At 39.5% G+C, this 22055-nt stretch overlaps 2 protein-coding genes across 7 annotated transcripts in view; both read right to left on the reverse strand.

Moving 5' to 3' along the window:
• Window positions 1-22055, reverse strand: part of LOC121513254 (NLR family CARD domain-containing protein 3-like) — a 945231-nt gene that overhangs the window by 780350 nt on the left and 142826 nt on the right. The gene's annotated exons all lie outside the window — the stretch shown is intronic.
• The window catches only part of LOC121513252 (vacuolar protein sorting-associated protein 13B-like), a 481863-nt gene that overhangs the window by 452217 nt on the left and 7591 nt on the right, over window positions 1-22055 (reverse strand). For all 3 annotated transcript variants that reach the window (XM_041792863.1, XM_041792864.1, XM_041792862.1), the window contains exon 4: window positions 2465-2582. In XM_041792863.1, coding sequence (XP_041648797.1) covers window positions 2465-2582 — 118 coding nt within the window. The remainder of the gene's footprint in view (window positions 1-2464; window positions 2583-22055) is intronic.

Genomic DNA, 22055 nt, shown 5'->3' on the forward strand with positions numbered 1-22055 from the left:
TTTCCCTATAATGTATTTGTGGCGAAAAATAAAGTTGACAGTTTGGTTAAATGTGGAGCCTGTTAGGCCCCCAGGTTAGACCTAAATTCAGAATCTGGCCCTTTCTGTGATGGATTTTGACACCCCTGAAGTGATCTGTGTGCTCCAGTTTCTTCCTTGGATTTAACTGTCATTTAGACCCATTGAAACACCTTTGTAAGTTAGACACATACCTGAAGCATGCTTTATACGTGCAGCTGAGGCATTCGTATGGTGTATTTGCAAAGGCAGATTTAAATAAATAAGGAACTGATGGGAAGTGCACACAGTAGAAACTAAGGACAAAAATATTAGCATCCATACTACTGAACAAGTCTAACATAGATTAAACATGGTTACAAGGAACAACTGTCCCCATTACAGCCTCTTAGACTTACCCAGAATGCTGTGCTGTTACCTCACTTCTGAAAACCAGCATTTAAGCACATTTAAGACTCCTTATAGGTTTGTTTTGTATCTTATTCTTAGGAAAACATCCTCTGTCTGAGTCATAGCAGGTTAGTTTTAGATCATCTAACTTTTAACCTCTACCTTTTAATTTAAAAGGTTGGAATTACACCCTTCATGTGTTTCCTCGCTGTTATTGAGGTGCCGGGCCCTTTGACCTCAGACTTGTCCCTACAGTCTGTGGCTGGTTAAAAAACCCTGATCCACTGCTGGAACAGTAATTTGCACATAGCCTTCTAAAAAGACACACACACAGGCACAGGCTCACATTGACACACTCACACACACCTTGGAGATCTTTGGAGGCAGGCCCAGAGGGAGATGCTGGGGTGTGAGGTACCCTGCTTTAACAGCTGGGGAGAGATATGATCTCATAACGTCAGGCCTGGAAATGGATCCTCCCCAGATACAAGCAGGCAGAAGTGAAGGTTCATACATTCATGTATACTAGCACTCTGGAAAAGAACCTCATTTTTTGGGTGTCAGAATGTGTCCTGAGGCTGAAGACCCCCACCTGCCTTTGGTCTTTCGACTTTTTCTCTCAGAAACCCAAATCTTGTTATTTTTAATCTCCACTTCACCTTGGCCTTCTACATCAACTTTTTTAGAGACCAAAGGAACTCTGCATTGATCCCATTTATTTTCTCCACATTGTAAAGTCTAATAGGATGCAACAAATCTTTTCAAAGGCTTTATGAAAATAAATAAATGACTTGGGTGTTTCACTAAATATTAAGAGACTGAAAAGGTCTTGATCCCTTACCTTTAGAATACAGGTTTACATGCTTATATGAGGTGTATTTATGGGTCTTCATAGCTCATAATCAAATGGACTATTTTCAGACCCATTTAAAAAGATTATTTTGAGTAGCAGTAAAGTGCTGCAGTAAAGCAGACGAGGAATCCAAGGACTGTGTAGGAGGCATGTGGTCAAGTGGCCTTGTTGATAAGAACCATCACTATGTGATTTATCACAGACACATCCCCCACACTCTCTCTGGCTGATTTACAGCAACAACGCCTGCTTCATCCTAAAAACTAGATTTCAACATAAACCAGTACCTTTTTCCAGGACTAGCACTGTCCTTAGCAGGGTTTTTGGCTTCTACTAAGTCAGTGCTTTTAAATCTGACAGGGTACATTCAGAAAACCTCACACTGATTCTAATGCTCTTAAGACCTTTCTCAAGATCCTCTCAATATATTGAGACCCCACTGCAGCTTCAATTTCTAACCAGTTAGCTTGGTGAGACAGTTATGTGCAAAATGTATAACAAAATGTGACATTATAGTGAGGAAAATGCTTGTAGTTGTTATTGTAGTATGTAGATGCAGCTTTCTTTGGAATGCTAGGAGTGCTACCATCAACAGAGTCTGTATTAGCATTACACTCGGCAAAAGCCTCACTGCAAAGCTGCTTTTTATTTGCAAAATCCCCTAAAATGTAAATAAGTTTCAGCCTCAGCCTCATGCTCTTGCATTTACTTTAAATCTGCATGGACAGCACAGGATCAAAAATCTAAGTAGCTAGGGATACAGTGGAGCTGAAGGATGCTGTCTGCTGACAGCTCATCGCTCCAGAACATAAACACGCCTGCAGACTGATGTGGGATCTGGTGGAGCTCTGTCAGAATCTAACTTTAAAAAAAAGGCACAAACAAAAGCAGAAAAGCTAGCCCACAGCCAACCACTGACAAATACAACAAAGAAAACTACGACAGAATTTAACACCTGATGGTCTTGCTGTAAAGACTTTTCTGACACACTCTAAAAGCCTTATTTTTATTCTTAATGTGTCTGATTATTTGGTCCCTACTCTAAGCGACCAGACAGCAAAATAAAAACATGACTCTTTAGTGTAGAGGCCGTAAACTCAGGCTCACTCTACAGCCATGTGCTCTGAGCTGAGGCCACACCTGGTGGTCTTTTTCTTACCAAGGAGGTGGGATTGCCTCACTGGCCTCGGGGCCATCACTCACCTGGAGGCAGGTCAGGGTCAGTGGGGGCAGCCTGCTGGAGGCGGCGGGGCTTGGCCACGGCCTTGGAGCTGTCTGAGACGCTGCGACTGGTGGAGCTCGAGCCGCTCTCGTGGTCATCCTGGCGAAGAAACAAACATGAACACTCAGCTGTAGGATATTTATGTGTTTACACTGGCTCTGACAGTTATATGGTTGAAACCAGGTAGAAATTATTCTTCAATGTGGAATGAGGATTTTTAAAATTAAAATACTAAAATGAAGCAGTTCTCTTGTTTTGAAGCTAATTTTTTGCACTGTTTTTGTCTTTTACACTTTACAATATATACAACAGCTTTAACATAAACATTTGTCCATACATGTAAACATCTTCACCTGATTCTCCAGAAAAAAATAAAAGTTAATGATAGACTTTATAATTCAATTTACTTCAGAGAGAACTGATCATAAAAAAATACCAAAATTATATTAATAATGATGATAAAAAAATAAAATAATAATACATAAAAAAAATACAAAATAATAATACTGCCAATAATAATATAATTTTCAAACATTAAAAGGGGAGAGGTTTCTTCCTTTTTCCTAATTTCCTTATTCCAATGCTAAAAGTGTTCATTTGATTTAAGTAATCAATCGAAGTTTATCAGATTTATAAACTTTTCCTCTTTTTTACAGGAGAATTTGATTTTCTCCAGCTCTGAGTGTGCCATTACATCTCTCATAAGATTTTAAAATGTAGGTGCAGTCTTCTGTTTCCAGTTACGAATAATTAATCTGCCATCACACTCACAAATGCAACCATATTGGGTTCTGCGCTGTTTTTTTTTACAACGCTTGGGTCTATAACTCCTAAGAATGCTGCCGCAGGGTTTGAGGCCAGAGGTCTATTTAAGATTTTGGATAAAATACGAAAAATGTTGCTCCAGTAATTTGTTATCTTGGGCAACTCCAGAACACATGACTGGATGAGGCTGCTGCCACGACAAAGCTGAAAACTACTGGAGGTTTAACTGTGTATAAAAACTGGAACCATCTCAGAAGAATGTTCAATAATGTCAAATTTTCACAACTTTGACTATTCCATTAACTACTGCCCATAAAATCTTTAAAAAGATTCAGAGAATCTGGAGAAATCTGTGAGCAAGGGACAAGGCCAAAGGTCAGTACTGGATATTCATGGTTTTCAGACCCCTTAGAAAGCACTGCATTAAAAACAGGCATGATTCTGTACTGAAATCACTGCATGGGCTCAGGAACATTCAAGAAATCATCGTCCGTCAACACAGTCGGGCATGCCATCCACAAATGACAGTTAAAGCTGGATCATGGAGGGAAGAAGCCATATGTGAACAGGACCCAGAAACACTGCCATCTTCTCTAGACCAAAGCTCATTTAACATGGACTGAGGAAACATGGAAAACTGTTCTGTGGTCGGAGGAATCCACAGACGCCGTGTCCTGTGGACTAAAGAGGAGAAGGAGCATCCAGCTTGTTCTCCTGGCTCAGTTCTAAAGCCTGCATCTCTGATGGTATTGGGTTGCATTGGTGTCTATGGCGTGGGCAGCTCTAACATCTGGAAAGGAACTATCAATGCTGAAAAGTAGAGAGAGCTTTTAAAACAACATGTGCTCCCATCCAGACATTGTCTCTGTCAGGAAAGGCCTTACATTAGTCAGCAGGACAAACCAGCCTCCATCACAACAGCATGGCTTCACAGAACAAGAGTCCTGGTGGTCTGCCTGTTATACACTGGTAAATATGGCCCTGTCCTTACTTTTTTGAGAGGTATTGCAGGCATCAAATTTCAAATGAGGATATTTTTATGGCATGCTCTAGTGTAAATAAAATATGAGTTCATAAGATTTGCATTCTGTTTTTATTTACATTTGATGCAATGCCCCAACTTTTTTGGAGTTGGGGTTGTATTTAAAAATCTAGCATCTTCAGTCCTCAGATGCTTGCAGAGTTTTTTTTAGAAGGAGAGGTGATGTAGCAGAGAGGTAAACAAGCTCCTGGCCTTACCATTATATAACATACTGTGTGTATATATTTATAGAAAAAATACATTATGTGTATCAATTTAAACATTAAATCTCTAGTAATTTCTCTGTATCCAATTTAAAGGGGACCCTTTAACCCTTTAAGACAAGTTTATATCGGTCTCAGAAGTCCCCAAAACATGCCTGTGAAGTCTGTTGCTGTAAAAACACTCCAGTACTGGATTTTTGTACATCTAAAAACTCCTCTGTTTCAGCCCTGCTCAGAAGGAGCTGTTTGTGTCTGTAGCTTTAAATGTTAATGAGCTGTCTGACTCTGCCCCTCTCTGGAAATGGATGTGTCTTAATGGATGAGGCTCTCTGGACCCTCCTCTCAGCTGCCAGCTCAGAGGAGGATCAGAAGAGTCACTCTTGATGCTAACTAACGTAAAAGTGAAGGTATCAAAACCAAAACTGATGCTACTCCACGCCCACATGCATCATTTAGACACACACCAACGATGGAAGAACCCCCACAGGAACAGCTGTTTACATGCTCTACATATCTGCATGCATGATACATTTAACAACACCTTTCCTGGTTCTGACATTGTTCATCAGAACAAACCCCGACCACTGTGTGGCTGCATAAAGAGCATGAGCTTTGAACACACTTAGCACTACTTGAGACATGGACACACTGGTAGAGAGGCAAGTATCCCCAGGTGCAGCAGAGTAAACATACAGCTGCCAAAGAGACGTGAGAGGAAGAAATATTTATGCTCTACTTCAGGCAGGGCCTTCGCGGTAGAGATGCACTGTGCAAGCACTTTTTCCCCCATTAGTGAGTGGTGGGAAATAGTAAACAGAGGGGAAGAAAAATAAATACCTCATCAAGTTTCCAAAGGAGAAATATTGCCAAATAATTGGATGTAAATTTGTTGCTTGATATTTACACCAGTGGTTCTCAACGTTGGGGTCGGGACCCCATTGGGGGTCATGAGACACTGAGAGGGGGTCTTCAGAAGCCTCAAGAAAACTGAGAACACCTTTAAATTACACTGTTGCCCCTTATTTTGCCTAATTCTAACCCATTTTCATCACTTTTCCCACCAATTTCAACACATTTTTGCAACTTAAAACCCATTTTTGTCATTTTTAAACCTTTCCACCACTTTTTATCTGCCTGTTTTGCCACTTTTAAACCAAATGTTCCAACTCTCTGCCTATTGTTGGCTCTGTTGACACATTATTGCTACTATTAACCCTTTTAACCACTTTTTAAGCCACATTTCACAATTTGATACGTCCATTTTTGCCAGTTTCTGACTTTTTCTAACTTTTTTGCCACTTTATATCCATTTTCCTCCAATTTCACCAAATTTCCATCTATTTTGCCACTTTAACGCCATTTTAGCCACTTTTAAACTCCCTTTTACCACATAATATGCACATTTTTGCCACTATAACCCATTTCTGCCATTTTTGGGTTATTTTTTGCCACTTTTATTTAATTTTACTACCTTTCCCTCCATTTTTTGCCATTATTAGCCCATTTTAGCTATTTTAACATATTTTAATTCTGTTTTAAACCAAAGGACTGACATTTTTAAGAGGGCTACTTACTACACAAACTAATTTAAATGTGTCTCTTTGATAAGAGTGGTTATTATTCATTTCAAATATAAAATACTACAGCTTGACTTTACAATGGGCCATGATTTTGCTGGCCCCCAGTTAAGCTGGGTCCCACAAAGCTCTCCCATTTCTCCCCCTAATGAGCGGCCTTGTCTCCACATGACTATTCTTGAAAGTTCATGGCTGTGTTCAGCCACCTTCAGGTACAGTAGGGGTCCCCAGGCTCTGGCACCTTTATTTTGGGGGTCGCAGACTGAAAAGGTTGAGAGCCCCTGATTTACACTGTCACTGTTTACTCCTATTTCTTAAAGAGGATTCAGAATTATTGCACAGGTCCAGTCTCAGACATTTTCCTACGTTGAGGTGTTCAGTGTGTGCTACACTATTTAAGTGTGTTAAAAATATGAGTTGCTTCCTTTCCATTAAGGCAGTGATACTCAACATTTGGCTGTTGAGCCACATTTGGCTCTTTTGTGATTATTTGTGGTTCTTTTTTTTTTCTTAAGGTTTATTTTGGGGCATTTTTGTGCCTTTGTTTGATAGCTGAGGACAGTGGATAGAGTTGGAAACAGGGATGAGAGCGAGGGAGAGACATGCGGTAAATGCCTTAACCACTCAGCCACCTATGTCTTACTTTGAAATGTTATTCCTTTTTACCATTTTTTGCCACTTTTTGCCCATTTAAGCTGCCTTTTGTAATTAAATAACACTTTTTGTGTTCTTTTTGTTTCCTATTTCTGCCCATTTTTGCCACTCCTGACTGCTTTTTGCCCATTTTGGTCACTTTCCACTTTTTTTTGTCCTTGTTTTTGCCACTTTAGGACCATTTTTTGCCACCTATAACTCATTTTTTTGTAACTTCTCATCCATTTTTGCTACTTTCTGGCTCTTTTTCCACTTATTCTTCCCAGTTTCACCTCTTTTCATCCATTTTAGCTGCTTTTTGACTATTTATGCCACCTTTAACTTTTTTTATTGCTACTTCAAGCCGTTTTTGCCACTTTCCACCTCTTAGGTTGTGGTTCTTGCAAAGGTATTTTTCAACAATTTGGCTCTTTGGTTGTGCTGGGTTGAGTAACGCTGCATTAAGGCATACATCCTTACCTTAAGGACCGTAGACCAGGGTACACTGAGTTCACTTCACACTTCTACCAAAAATCTGGAGGTTCTGCAATTAAGCACTCAGCGTCACCTCTGGCAGTGTGTTATTCTCTAGAGTCAGACATGCCTTTTCAGAGGGAAGCCCTGGAACAAATGGAGCCTTCCTCAGCTGCTGTTGGGTAAACTGATCCCTTCTATGCCACACCAGCGCACAGGACATGGCGGTGGGAGCTGGTGGGGGCCGTCGTAACAAATAAGGAGGGGTTGTTTCTCCTGCAGGCATGTCAAGTATGGCTGACAAACATGACAGTAGCAAAAAATGTAAACAGGGAATATGGGAAAAGAGATGCGATGGAAAAAGTCAGAGATGGTGAACCAAATATCTTAAAGAGATTCCAGCTGCCGGAGAGGCTTTCTAGATAAAAAGAGACAGAAAGAAAGGAGGAAAAAGACGTTAAACAGCTAAGGTTCTGCCGGTGTGAGTGGCAGGCGAGGCAGACCCCCTACACAGAGGCTAAGTCCACCCCATGGAGGGTTAGGGCAGAGGAAGGCTAGGTCTGACCTTTGTCCTCCTGCAGATGTCTGGCCCAGTGAGGGGCCAGGAGGCAGTGTGTTTAGCCTGACTGGAGGGTCAAACCACATCTGAGACGCTCAAAACATCAGGGCAGAATGCCACCAGCACCTTCAACTACTGGAAACAACACCTCTGTCTAGGGCTGGGCAACTGATCGCAAATTAGGGCTGGTCGGTTTGGGAAAATAATCTAATCGTGAGATTTTTACCTCAATAGTGCAACTGCAGTTTGATATGCAATTTTTTCTCAAGTTCCTCATCTTAAGTGTTTTCTGTTATACAAAAACAATAAAAGGCTACATTATAACCAACATAATGCTAGATTAAACTAGGGCTGATCAATTTTGAAAAAAGATTCTCATTGGGATGACTTAAACTCATACTGAAAACTGGATATGATTTATTGTATTAAAGGGAGTGTTTTTTATGTCATTCAGAAGAAAAAAGTACAAAAAGTAGGATTTTTTTAGACTATTCTAAAAAAGGCACTTGAATAATTATATAGTTTGTTATGCATAACGTCTCTGCTGCAAAAAAAGGTTTCAAACTTGTATTTTGACACAAATTTCAGGTTAAAGGAATATTGCACCTTCTGCATGTCCTATTGTCATTTTATCTAATTTTCGATTAATTTCCCAGCCCTATCGCAAATTCAATTAAATCTCAATATGGCATGCTGCAATTTTGAAATCTCAGTTTGATACAATCTTTTTATGCCCTACACATCATGCAAACATTCAAGAGTCTTTTAATGTCTACAAAAATGTAACCTTGTAAAAGACAGCTCAGCCTCTCAGTGCAGTATGTATTTATTTTTAATTTAGATATATATTTCATTTTCTTATCTGTTGTGATAGGGTTTATTTCTGTCTTTTTTTCCTTTTGTTTGTCTGATTACTTAAGTGATATTGATTATGTTTTGTGTTTTATCCTTTAAGCTTGGTCATTTGTCATGTATTTTGTTGTTGTTGTTAGATATTTGAAAAACTAATAAAAGTTTCATCAAAAAACAAAAAATCCAACTTTTCTTGTTCAGGTTTATTGTTTTCTTAATCTAAACAAGAATAATATGAGAAAAATCATCTCCTTCGAAACAGTAATGATATCAAATTTGCATCAAGATATTTTGTTCTAAATTGTTTATTTCTAGTTTCACTTATTTCATATCAAGCTTGTTATAACAGAGAGTCATTTCTGGCTTACGTTTGTTGACAACACAAAAGATGAGGAACCTAAAAATAATCATGGGGGGGGGTCAGCCCTAATTCTGTACAAACGAATGCAAAAACTAACAGTTCACAGAAGATGGGCTAATTAGCCTAGCTTGCTAATGTAGCATGTGTATGAACTGTGATCTGAATTAGAACTTTTGAAAAATACTATAATATTCCACGATACAGGGACAGCTTCTGATAAGAGCAGTAAACATTTTAACAGGGGTATGATATCTAGGATAGGGAGGAATTATGGCTTTAGTCCTGTTTGAGATTTTCAAGAACAACATTTCCAGGGTGTGGTTCTACTTTAGGCGGGGGAGGGGTCTTTGATTATCTTTCTGATAAGACTGACAAGATAGCCAAAGAAACAGGAAATACAGGGAGAGAAAGTGACCAAAAAAGACGGGCACCAGCCCTCAGCCCAGAGCATCTGTCCTGGGTTTCTATTTCTCCAGTTAAGCCAGACTAGAGCCCAGTTTGGTTGTAAATTTTTATACAAGATTTTCCTTTTTTTTTTTACACAGCAAATTTCCGATTCCAGTTACACACATGGATTAAAAAGGCCAGTATGGACTGGCAGCTAGCCGTCCTGCATTTTTAGTATCAGTTTGAGCAGACTGATGAGAGTACGCAGAAGAGCGCTGGATGAACACACGCTGTGATACTGATGTGATTTCTCTGCAGGCCTGCTGGTAAGCTCATGCTGACATGGGAAGACAGACTGCTGAGGGGGATTCCCTATAGAGTGGGTAAATAAACAAGAGAAATCCAACACCTCCTTGTCTTAGACAGGCCTCCCTTCTCATTAAAATCACTCAAACGCATCATCCCTGGGGTTCTCCAGCAATCAGAACAATGAAGCGGCTGAGGCCATGACTGTTCCTGTAAATTATCCTCTCATTTCATTATTTCTTACTAGTATAAGTTGTTGTTAACCTTTCTACATTCCTCTCTAGGTAGGTATGATACATCTGTCTTCTACTTGGTCACTTTTCTCCTTTCCTCCATTGTCCTCTGGACTCTGGATTTCCTCCGCGGTGGATGAATATCCGTTCTGAAGCTTGTTTTAACAGCGATGACTCTCTGGTTCTCATAAGACTGGTTTCCAGCTGGCAATAACAGGAATAAGACTTGAAAAGTGGCTCGCTGCTTTAAACATACTGTCACAGTTTGGGATGGTTCCAATAATGGGTAATGGTATGCAGCCACTTCTTTTACACTTCAGCTCCTGGACCCAATAATGACATCCCAACTGGAATGTAAGCTGAAGAGAAGAGAGATTTCCACGTTTGACTCCAATTACCTCTTCTTTTACGTCCCTTGGCCGCTGAACACATCTATCAGCTCAACTAAAAATTAGCTGCTAATGGGTTTTTAATGAAACTGTAACAAATGTAGATAGCCATTACACCATGATTAAAGACAGGGGTTCATTTACTCCCAGGACAGTGTTGCTCTAGAGACCAGTGCTGCCAGCAGCAAGAGCTATAAAGGCAAGATTTTTTTACATTTAAACCCCTAAAATATGAGCAAACATAATGCCATTTCACTTTGTGATACTTAGATCCAAACACAACACAAGCACCGTTAACCCAAGACAAATGTAAGGAAGCCTGCACACAGAAACGTACACGCAGTCATACAGTCCAAATATAGAGCTATATCCTAAAAACCCAGCAGGGTCCTGCTGGAATCCATAGCTGATTGGACAGATTAATGCATGAAATAACCTCAGCTGAGTATCACATTGTGTGAATAATTACCTCAACTAAAACAGCTCCTTACAAAAACACTGTTCCTCTCTCTATGGGAAAAAAAGAGTAATCAGATAGTTGACAAAAATAGAATATTCCCAGAATGTGACATACAAATGCAACCTCTTTGAAGCATGATAAAATAGAGAGAGAATGCTGATTTTATTGAAGATTTTAGGGACTTTATGCAGACAGAGCAGGAAACCAAGGAGAGAAAGTGTGAAACAGCACATAGATTATTATAAACTGATAACTGTTAGAATACCAGCCCTAGATTAGGTTTTTAGAAATATGCCTACGTCTTTTATTCAGAGAGCTTAAAACCTGAAAAAACATTCCTGCTCATTTATAACCTTGCAAAACAGAAGAATTTGCCCGTTTCTGTGTTTCTTACTGGCAAATCCATCTTGCAAAGCTCCCGTCTAAACCGTTTGGGCCTGGTTAAGCCAGGTGTGCGATTTCCCTGCGATTCAGCCACGAATTTAGAGTCGCATGACTCACGCTGAAGTCGGGCCGACTTTCAGTCAGTTCAGGCGTCGTTTGTCATGCATACAGGGGGCTACGACGCCCGACCATGGCCCGACTACGACCAGACGACCCGCTCCCAACTGGTCAGGAGGATTTCTGGCATGTTTGATATTTTGGTCGTACGACTCCAGACACTTCAGAGTGAGAGCAGAATAAACAACTTCAGGGGATTTTTTTCCTTTGTAAACGGTCAGACAACATCCTAAATTACCATGGCAACCGCTGGAATGACTTTTTAAAGCATCCTGCTATGATAAAGTAAATAAACGAACAGGAAATATTCCTACCTGTGGACCTGCAGCTGACACAGAGGTGATGCTGTTTGTGTGTGAGAGACAGAGAGAGAGAGCAGGAGAGAGAGAGAGAATGACTGGAAACACTTCATCCTCAGTGTGTGAGACTTTTAAAAGGAAACTCTGAGGGTTTCTGTCACAGTCCGTCCTGACATCAGTCACACAGTGTGAGCACTCAGGTCGTGCGCGATGGCTGTGTGTCGTAAGCGACTCAGTCGCACAGTATGAGATGACATTCTCCTACAACTGTCGTATGGTCGGCTTGAAATCGCACAGTGTTTATCTGGCTTTAGAAAGTGACAGGACCAATCAGCGACAAGGAGCAGTACTTTCGGGTGCAGCGGAGTCATGACATAAGTAAGCAGCAACAAGAGGCCGGTGCAATGATGGCGGAAGACGTTAGCGTGGATGCTGCTAAAGCGCCACTTTCATCAGAACTTGATGACATTTCTTTGTTAAAAGAAGAACAAAGAACAGCAGTGAGTTGTTTTCTTTTCAAAAATGACAAAAGTCTCGTACTGACATGTCTACAGTCGCCATGGTTCGCGTTTTGCAGTTCTCTGTGGAGTTTACTCCTCCGTCGCATCTACGTCACGTGTTTTGATGCTCTGACTGGCCCATAAAGATGTGACAGAACATTCATCCAATCACCATCCAAGTTTTTTTCAAAGGCTCTGCCTTTTCTGAAATGCCATCTACGGAAGGTTTTCCAGATGGATGTGCGAATCCATCCAATCAGGTTAGCTCATTTAGGGTGTATTTATTCATTTGGGATTCAAAAGCATTTGCCTAAGAAAAAGTGCAGTGAGGTGAAAATCAACAGTGTCAAATCAGAAACCCAGCTCCCATCCAGACCCACAGGAAGACACAGAGGGACTTCTGATTTCTTGCTGAGTCTTAAAACAAACTCTGAATAAAGACCTGTACCACTAGCAAACTAGTCAGTGCCTTTGTGGTCCAGTACTTCTGTGCAGAGTATTTAGGTGTGCCATGGAGCTTAGACAGCACAATTTTAACCCTGTGCTGTTTTTTTTCACTTTTGTAAGCATTTCTTGAGTGATGCCAGATGAAACCTACTTGTCTTTCCAGTACAGTAGCTATTTTTAGCATTGACTAGGTCTAAAAAACAGATTCATATAGAGTAAGTTTTGAATAAAACCAACACAGGCCTCAATCCTAAGATTCGGTTTAAAACAGATTTAAGAATAAAAAACAATAAAAGCAATTAGAGATTTTAGATTTTAGAGGTCTTTTTTGTTCATTGGAGCTAAGTCAAATACTGACCTGGGACTTCTTTATTTCTAAGTGTCCCATAAACACAGATGACCGGTCCATTCAGCATCTTTGTTCCTGACACATCAGCAGAATATCTCACATAAACCAATGGCTAACAGAGGAGAGGAGCTAAAGAGCTAAAGAATCAGTGGCTGGGGAACAAAACACAAAAAAGTAAAAATGCAAAAAAGAATGCAGAGGGGGTAAAAGAGAAGGAGACACACAAAGAACGGTTAAGAAGGCCAAATTGTTCCTTATTTAGATCTAAGAGGCCCTAGTCCTTCAGATGTGTCCATAAAGTAACCACAGAGCCAGGCTGAGCATGTGAGGCATGCTGCTTACGCTGGCAAAGATATCCTCCACTGCTAATAACTGCAATGTGTTAGCAATAAAAAACATAGCATTAGTAGGACAACATAGCAAACCTCTGATAAGTCCACACTGGGGATTTCCCTAAAACAGAGGCTGCTTTAATTAACCCTTTAATTCCTCACCCAAATGATCACAAATACCCTCTTTTCAACTATTTATGTTATAGTTAAGGTTTTCAAGCAAACTATTGGTCGTCTGCAGCCTGGTATTTATAAGGCAACAGAGCTAGTAGTTTGATTTTACAGTCATGGGCATAAAAGACTGGATTTCAAGAACAATAAGGGGCCACAAATAAAAGGCCATTGAAGGGTAAACTCAAGGGCTGGGGGCCAAATCCAGCCCATGGTCCAGTTATACCTGGCCCGCCAGATCATGTCAGATTTTTATTATAACTGGCCCACTGGTTTGAGGTCTGCAAATTTCCTCTAGCATAAAAATGTTATCCCAACCCTGATGATTTAAAATGTCATTGTTCTGTCATAAAATAAGAAAAAGTTAAAATAATCAGATAAAAAGTCAGAAATGTGTGAAAATACATTTCTGTTTTTATTTCATATACTTGATTTTGCATTTCACAGTTATCATGGAGAGTTACGGCTTTGACTTTTTATTTCATATTTTGACCTTTTCATTTCACTTTTTATCTTATTTTTTTACCTTTTAGATCCATTTTAAGTCATATTTTGACCTTTGAAACTCCTAACTTTGACTTTTATCTCATATTTTGGCATTTTGGATCCTCAATTTGAAATTCTAAGTAACATTTTGACCTGTGAAACTCATTTTTTTTTTTTTTTTTTTTTTTTTTTTTTTAGACTTTGACAGTTAAAACTCATGATTTTAATTATTTATCTCATGTTTTCACCATTAAAAAGCATGATTTAACCCTCTGGTATCCCTACAAATTGCTGCCTCATTTTCCTCCTAGTGTGCACAGGGAGCTTATCACTGTAAATAAAAAAGTTATATTACTTTATTTTTAATTGTTTAATTTTTTTCCTTTTTTCATCAACTTGTGCCATTAACAAAAAAAACAAATACTCAATAGTTGTCATATTATTTAACCCTTTAATTTCCATGTTTGTAATGTAAACAAATACATTTTTCTGATGGAAAAAAAAAAACACAAATTGATTTTTTTCAGGATACCACACTGAAAGTGAATAACTTATTTATGGATGATTGCAGCCTGGCATATGTCATTGATTAGCAGGAACACTGGTTAAAATGCATTATTAGTTTTTTTATGAGGTCAGTTATTCTGAAATACTCATGTTTTTAACCCTTCTGCACAAAAAATGCACACATTTAAATCATGTTATAAATATCATACATTTCAAAATTGTTTTGCTTTTATTGATTTATATTTTTCTCATTTATGGTCAGCCCTAACCATAAATGTCAAATACTCATTCATTTTAATTTTTTTTAACCCTTTAAAGCCCATGTTTCATTGATGATGTCACTGCATTTTTAGATGCAAAATACACAAAAAATGATTTTTTTGCAGGCTACTTCATGAAAATGAGATTATTTTTTGATTATTGCACAGACACACTCACAGACTCACACACTGATCTGCACTTAACCAAAACCTCAGAGAGTTAGTGAGAAGGGGAGCAGAGGGCATAACACTGAAATCTGGTGGAAAAAACATGTATTTCCTGCCCTCGCCCATATATGGTAAAAGTCACGTCACAGGGTAAAAAAAAAATGGTCCAGGTGCAAATGTAAAGCCCCAACTCTCAAATGAAGCCCAGAAACCAGAAAATGCATGATTCACACCTTAACAGCGTATGGATCAATAGAAGTGGTTTGAATGGGTTTCAGTGCACATTTTTAGCACACTCAGGGATATCAACGCTATAAAAAAAGGTTTACTTTATTTATGATGGGCTGATTGTTGTGGCTGGGACAGAATTTTAAAACTGTGCAAAAATGAACAAAAAATACAATATATGATATTATTAACTGTGAAAGAGGGCAAAGTTTTTTTTTTAAAATATCAACCAAGTGTGCATTTTTGGCACAGAGGGTACCAGAGGGTTAAACTTTCTTTCTGGTATATTTGCCTTTTTAAAATATGATTCTGACTTTAAATGCCTTTTGAGCTAAAATGTTTGAATTTTTATCTCAGATTTTGAGCCTTTAAACTTACCACTTTTACTGTTTCAATCTCTAAATCATCTACCATCAGTGCAAAGGTTTTTTTCCCCATAATTCATCGCTGGTAAAAATGAGGCTGACAGTTTATGGTTAAGTGTGGACCCTGCTCGGCCCTCAGGTTGGACCCAAATATAGAGTTCAGCCCCTGCTGTGGTTGAGTCTGACATCCCTGGGTTAATGCATGTGAAGAGTAATAAGACATTAATTTGTGCTTGGTGTTTATTGTAACAGTGAATCGCAGATCAATAACAGCATGTTTTTAGTTTTCTGACCACTAAAAGTGGAAACGTGTCAGAGCCACCCCACATTCACACACTGCTGACACAGGATGCTAGAATCCCATTTATATGGACTCATGTGCTACTGGCTCTGCTTTCAGGACCAGTTTGAGGTGAGCTGGCTGGTTTTGGGTTCTTTGCCATGCCAACTGGAGCAGCTAGGATGGATTTGTCAACTAGAGGGTAGCTTCAGAAGCAGGACTATGCTACCCAACGAAAACCCTGCAGGAACAAACCGCTTTAACGCTGCGGGTGGTAGCAAGTTGACAAAAAAAGATTAATGTTTATTTTTAACATAAAAACACTGATCAGACGATACACCTGCTCTGCTGTCCATCAAAGATAAAACACTTCTACCTGTACAGATCAAACGACTGAGAACACGGTCTGAGAGATCAGGGTTAACGTTGCTGCTACATGGCAGTTACAGTTCCCAGTGCTGTGCCTGCATGTGTGAATATAAAGTGTGTCAGCTCCACTACAGCCAAACAGGGTGATGCTTTCTAACAAAAGCGCTGTTGCCTCACAGCGAGAAGGTTCCTGGTTCCTGCTTCCTGCCTTTCTGTGCAGAGTTTGCATGTTCTCCCCGTGCATGTGTGGGTTCTCTCTGGGTACTCTGGCTTCCTCCAACCACCCAAAACATGCTCGTTAGGTTAACTGGTGACTCTAAAATGACCGTAGGTGTGAGTGTTCCTGATGCCCCGTTTACACAACGTTTTCCAGAGCAAACGCAAAAGTTTTGTAGCGTTTTGGCCGTCCATTTACACGCCGATGGCATTTTGGTGTCTGAAAATGGAACTTTTCAGAAACGGGCTCCAGAGTGGAAATTTTTCAAAACGCCACCGTCTCCGTCTCCGTGTAAACAGGGAAACCGGCACTTTCTGAAAAACGGACATGCGCACTGCAGCTTCAGTAAATATCCATGTGGGAGTAGGCTTATAACGTATGCTCGGATGGGAAGCCAAAAACAAAACAAAGATGGCTGACACCAGTGTACTGTTCGTGCTCCTCACTTTTTTTTTTTTTAACTGTACTTCTCCAACAAAGTGTTGATTTACTTCACCATCACTGACTGGGCCCATACACCGTCGAAGGGTGTATGGGTCAAGTCAGAATCTGGTGCAGGCACGAAAATCACACCGCCATCTACTGGACTGGCATGTATACTACATCGTTTTTGGTGTTTCCCGCAGTCTTGTGTGAACAGAGATCGTTTTGAAAACGTTGCCGTCTGAACGAGTAACTTTTTGGAAACGAAAACGGAAAACGAAGCAAAATGTTGTCATGTAAACGAGGCCTGAGTGTGTGAGGTTGTCTGTCTCTGTCAGCCTGGCGACTGGTGACCAGGGAGTACCCTCTCTCAGCCCCGCCGCGACCCCCAATGGGATAAGCGGTATAGAAAATGGATGGATGGACCGTATCAGAAAGGCATAAATAGAGTAAAATAGAAAATTCTGTCTGTAACAGCTGATGGTGAGTCAGTCAGGGCTTTCAGCAGCTCTACATTTCATCCATGTGTGGAACTATTACAGGATTCCTGGGTAAGGTATAAGGTGCAAAAATGTTGGAGGATGCACCGGGGGGAGCTAGGCTACTCAGCACTACACAGTTGCTCTGCGTTATTTAGTGAGTTTAAGGTAAAAAAGGGCCAAAATAATGTTGGTGCTACATCAGATTTTTTTAATACATCTATTTTTCACCCAGAAAGCCTCTCACGATTGACACTGTTTTGTGTAACATATTCTCCCACTTCAGAGATATGCACTGAAAGGTGAAAACTGTCCTCCATCATCAGCTTTCTAAGCAGAAAATTGACGGTTTTGTGCCTTAATTGACAGATATTTTGAACTAGCAGTAAATTTCTCCACTTTTCCTAAAAATACTGAATGCTGAAATAGAAATTAAAACTGCTTTGACAATCTTTTAGTCTGGGGTGAGCATATTTACGCAAACAAGGTTTTGCTCCTTGAAGATTTTGGTTGGTTTTCATTTTACTTGTTTGTCTTTGGTTCCATTTAAGGAGGAAAAACTCCGTTTACTCAGTTTATTTCTTAAGTTCATATTTTACACAGTGTCCCAACTTTTTTGCATCTGGAGCTTGTAAAGCTGTTCCTAAATCTGACACTATCTTCCTGAAACTGCCGTCGATTAAAAGCATGAAGAGGAGAGCATTAGCCTTAATCAGCAGGTGATTGGCTCAGAGACCGCCCCATAACCAGAAGCACTGAGTGAGTCTTAGACTCTACTGGGGGATTACTGCGGTCCGGATGGCCTCAGAGCAGAAATTAAACACTGACGCGGCAGCATCCTGTCCAGAGAAGGATCACCACTTGACTCGGTGGATACAGGAAGCCCTGCTCTCTCATTTATCCCCCCAAAAGCTTTCCTGTGTCTGAGGACTGTCTGAGGAGCCTCATCCTGCCAGAAACCCAAAACTCCATTGATTCTTAATGTAAAACTGTGCATTATGCAGCACAGGCAAACTCAGAGGCCTTCTGCTAGACTGATACACGTGTACTTCACCTTATGCAGAGGTTTTACATCAGTTTGGATTACTAAATCAATAACGCAATAACAGCGGGTAGCCCAACAGCATGATGAGAACCTGGAAGAGTATGCGCGAAAGTATTCTGAACTAGATCAAAACTGCAATTTCAGCTGAAACTGCATGGGAATGCTGAGAGCTGAATTGTGGAAGAACTGAGGAAAATAGCCAAAAGCACAAAAAAAGCTAAAAATAGCATAAAATAGTATAAAATAGCTTAAAGTGGCATAAAAGTAGATGAAAATGGCATTCAATAGCTCAAAAAGGATTAAAAAAAAAGCTGAAAGTAGCCTAAAAATAGCTGAAAGTAGCCTTAAACAGCTAAAAATGGCATAAAAAAGCCAATTTTGACCTAAAAATAGCTGAAATTGCGTTCAGTGGCTGATAAAGCTTAAAAATAGCTGAAAATAGCACGAGAATAGCTATATTTTAAAAATTATAAAAGTTAGAAAGGAGAAAAGTCATAGCAGTCAAATGACAAAGAAACTGAATTTTTTATTTATATTTTAAACAGTGTTGACACGACAAAGCATGAAGGAGGAGATAGCCGGGGCAGAAGAAGAATAATAAACAAAATGGTCGACACGAATATCAATAGTGCGGATGCTCAGCATCCCCACTAATAAGCAGTTTACCAGAACTACTGAGGCGTCTGACCCAGAGGTTACCCAGCAACCATGCACTGCCATGGTTTGTCCCAAATGCTGCGTCCACTGATCGATCTGCAGCCAGACTGGTTCACTGGTTTATTAGCCCCTCATGAGAAAAAGTCCTTTTCCAGTTAGCATTGAACCAAAAATGAGGGGTGTACAGGTATTTGCTCAAACCTTCAAGGTTCAAGGGTTACAGTTCTGTGGTCAAATAATTATGAATGGAGAAAAAGGTAATCACATGTGGCAGTATTAGCACGCCATAGTGGCATGCCGCCACTAACTGTTTGCTAATTCATACTCAACAACAATCGAGGAAGAGGAAGAAACGGACATACCAAAACACACCAAGTAGAGAATTAGTGGATGCCAACATTTCTATCCGCTGAGTTGCTGTATCAACATCTGGGAGACAAAACCAGCCTTTTTTCAATAAAAATGTAATTACCAAATCTGTAGATTTGTGATGTTTCTGGTCTGTTGAATTAAAACAGAAAAACAGATTTGGGTTTTAAGGAAGTTTTTTAAAAGGTTCTTTTATCCACATTCATCACAGCTTCCATAATTTACTAATACAGATGTGTATGATTTATTATGTTTGGGCTTTTGCCTTTACCTGAGAGTTAGGACAGTAGATAGAGGGGAAAGGGATGATAGAGAAGGGAAAGACACGCGGTGAAAGAGCCACAGTCCAGACTTCAACACGGGCCATCTGCCCATTTACAAATATTTGAGTCATTATCACCTTAAAGCCTGATAACTCAAATATTAGCCAGAAAATTCCCCTTTTTTTACTGACATGTTTTTTGAACTTTCCACCAAAATAAAAAAAAAAACGCCATAAAACTTCCCATATTTTTTGTATCACATTTGATACATCAGGCATTTTGTGTCTACTGAAAATCCACTGCAAGGAAATTTTTATAATTTATCTGATTGTATTCAAAAGTTTATCAAGTAATTTTTTGATTCTGTTGATTAGAGAGAGGTCTCATAAAAGCATGTACCAAATATGATTCAGTAGGCTTTAAAGGGTTATTTAACTCGATACTGTCATTAAAGTGTGGTTTTTATAACATGCTGAAGGGGTTAACAGAAGAGAGAGCTTTGTTATAACAGAAAACCTGGAGATGCACAGTGACAGACAGCAGTACTGGATCAGTGCAGATACCAAGGCTGAGCACTCTTACACATGAAAACACGATCAGTACTGAACTCAGTACCATCTGACAGCAGGATGTTGGCCTCTCATTGGAGCAGGTGGGCTAAGTTGGAGCCATGTGTGCAGTCTGGTGACATTTTAACAAGGATGGCAAAAGTAGAGCGCATCACAAAACATGGCCTTCTTAACTGTCGAGAGAAGGGTGAGGGACCTCGATTTACACAAAAAATATTTTCAAGAACTGTAATAGTAATTTCAAGTATTCATACATGTATGTAGTACTTACTTGTTCTTGGTCTCATAAAAGGGCTATCGGTGCATTCCTCATCATTTTGGGACAAAGTATCGACTAAAACATCTGCGTCAGTGACAAATGCTCCATGACACTCAGAGTTTTGTGAATAAACTGAAATCTGACATCATAAGTGAAACTGTGCTCCTTGGTAAAGCCCTGCCCTCTGTTTCTGATAAAACATGGAGACCACCTGAGCCTCATCCACTATAACGGCTAACCTGTCAGGCCGTCTCTGTTCCTGCTGATCACACCTCAACATCTGGAGCAGCTTACAAGATGTCAAGAATAATAAATTAATAACTAAGCCTATGATTTTGCAGCGTCACATCATTGTTGGTCTTTCCCAGTCAGGCAAAATTAAAACCTCCCCACCCTCAGAGTGAAAACCCTGACCTCTGAACTCAATCTAACACTAACTTATTTAACCATTCTTGCTTTATGGTAAATAGAGTTGAGCTTGTATCGTCAGGTGACAATCAAAGAGCTTTTAGAAACCTGATGAGGTGTACTTACAACTTCAATTTCCAAACTGACGGACTTTAAAACAATCGGGCAACTCATGGACACCTTCAGAAACATCAGATCAGCCGGTAACCTGAGAGAATACACCATGAGTGCTTCTTTACACCAAAAGACATGGTTAGAAGAGAGGAATAAATAAAACTATAATTAATCAGTTCAAAGAAGCATTTGAACTCAGCCACAAATGAAACAACGGACATTTCTGGATTTAACAGAAAACTAAATGAATGAAGTAGATTCTATACGTACAAAAAAACTGTAGGTTAGGCCAAGGAGGTGGTAATTAAAAAAAACATTAGATTAAAAAATGGAAATATGGATTACTTTAAAGCCTTAAGTATTTTGTTTATCAGTGGCTTCCTGTAGTTTAAAAACGAGTGTTTGTACATTTCCCTCCAGTGCTTTTAGCATTCTCACTAGGCCTGAACCATTTTGGAAAATAATATAATTGCATTTTTCCCCCCAATATGGAACTGTGATTTGATATACAACTATTCCTTAACTTTCTTTTATTCCTAAACAAGGGCTGAACAATTTTTTAACAGTGTCTCATTCTGATGATTTTGACTCGTTCTGTAAACTGGATATGAATTGTTGCATTGAAGGGTTTTTTGTCATTCTTGTATTTAATAAGAAAAACAGGATTAGGTTAGGATAGGACATTTTGTAGATTATTCTTAAGTAAAATAAATGGCACCTGAATGATCTCTGCTGCCAAAAAAATAAGTTTCAAACTGGTATTTTGACACAAAGAAATAATGCATCTTTTGTGATTTGAAAATTATAGCGATTTAATCTAATTTTGGATTAATTTCCCAGCCCTAATTCCCACCACTGTTAAATTTCTCTGTCAGCTGAAGCGGTAATCTTCAACTGCTGTGTAGGACCCAAATTTTAAAAATGTCCTGGGAAGGTTAACTGTCAGCTGTTTTTATAAACGGGTTTGTCAAGCATTCTGGTAATCTCTGATATTTCCCAGTCCCTGCTTCATTAAAAACAACAACATTCAGTAGTTCCAAAAATCCTAGTCCAATTACAAAACTCTCAGTGGAGTCTGAAGACAAACGGATGTTCACGAGCCAGCACTCTGGCTTTAAAAGGTATTCTGGAAAACAAACAGTATCAATGATATCATTTATCATTTCCAACACGAAGTTCCAATCTCTACAAGAGAAACCCGAGTAACTAAAGTAAATGGAAAGTTTCCCAGATAAATACTGTTCTGCTCGTCTAAAATCCTGTTGG

Source organism: Cheilinus undulatus, linkage group 8, assembly GCF_018320785.1.
Source record: "Cheilinus undulatus linkage group 8, ASM1832078v1, whole genome shotgun sequence".
NCBI lineage: Eukaryota > Metazoa > Chordata > Actinopteri > Labriformes > Labridae > Cheilinus > Cheilinus undulatus.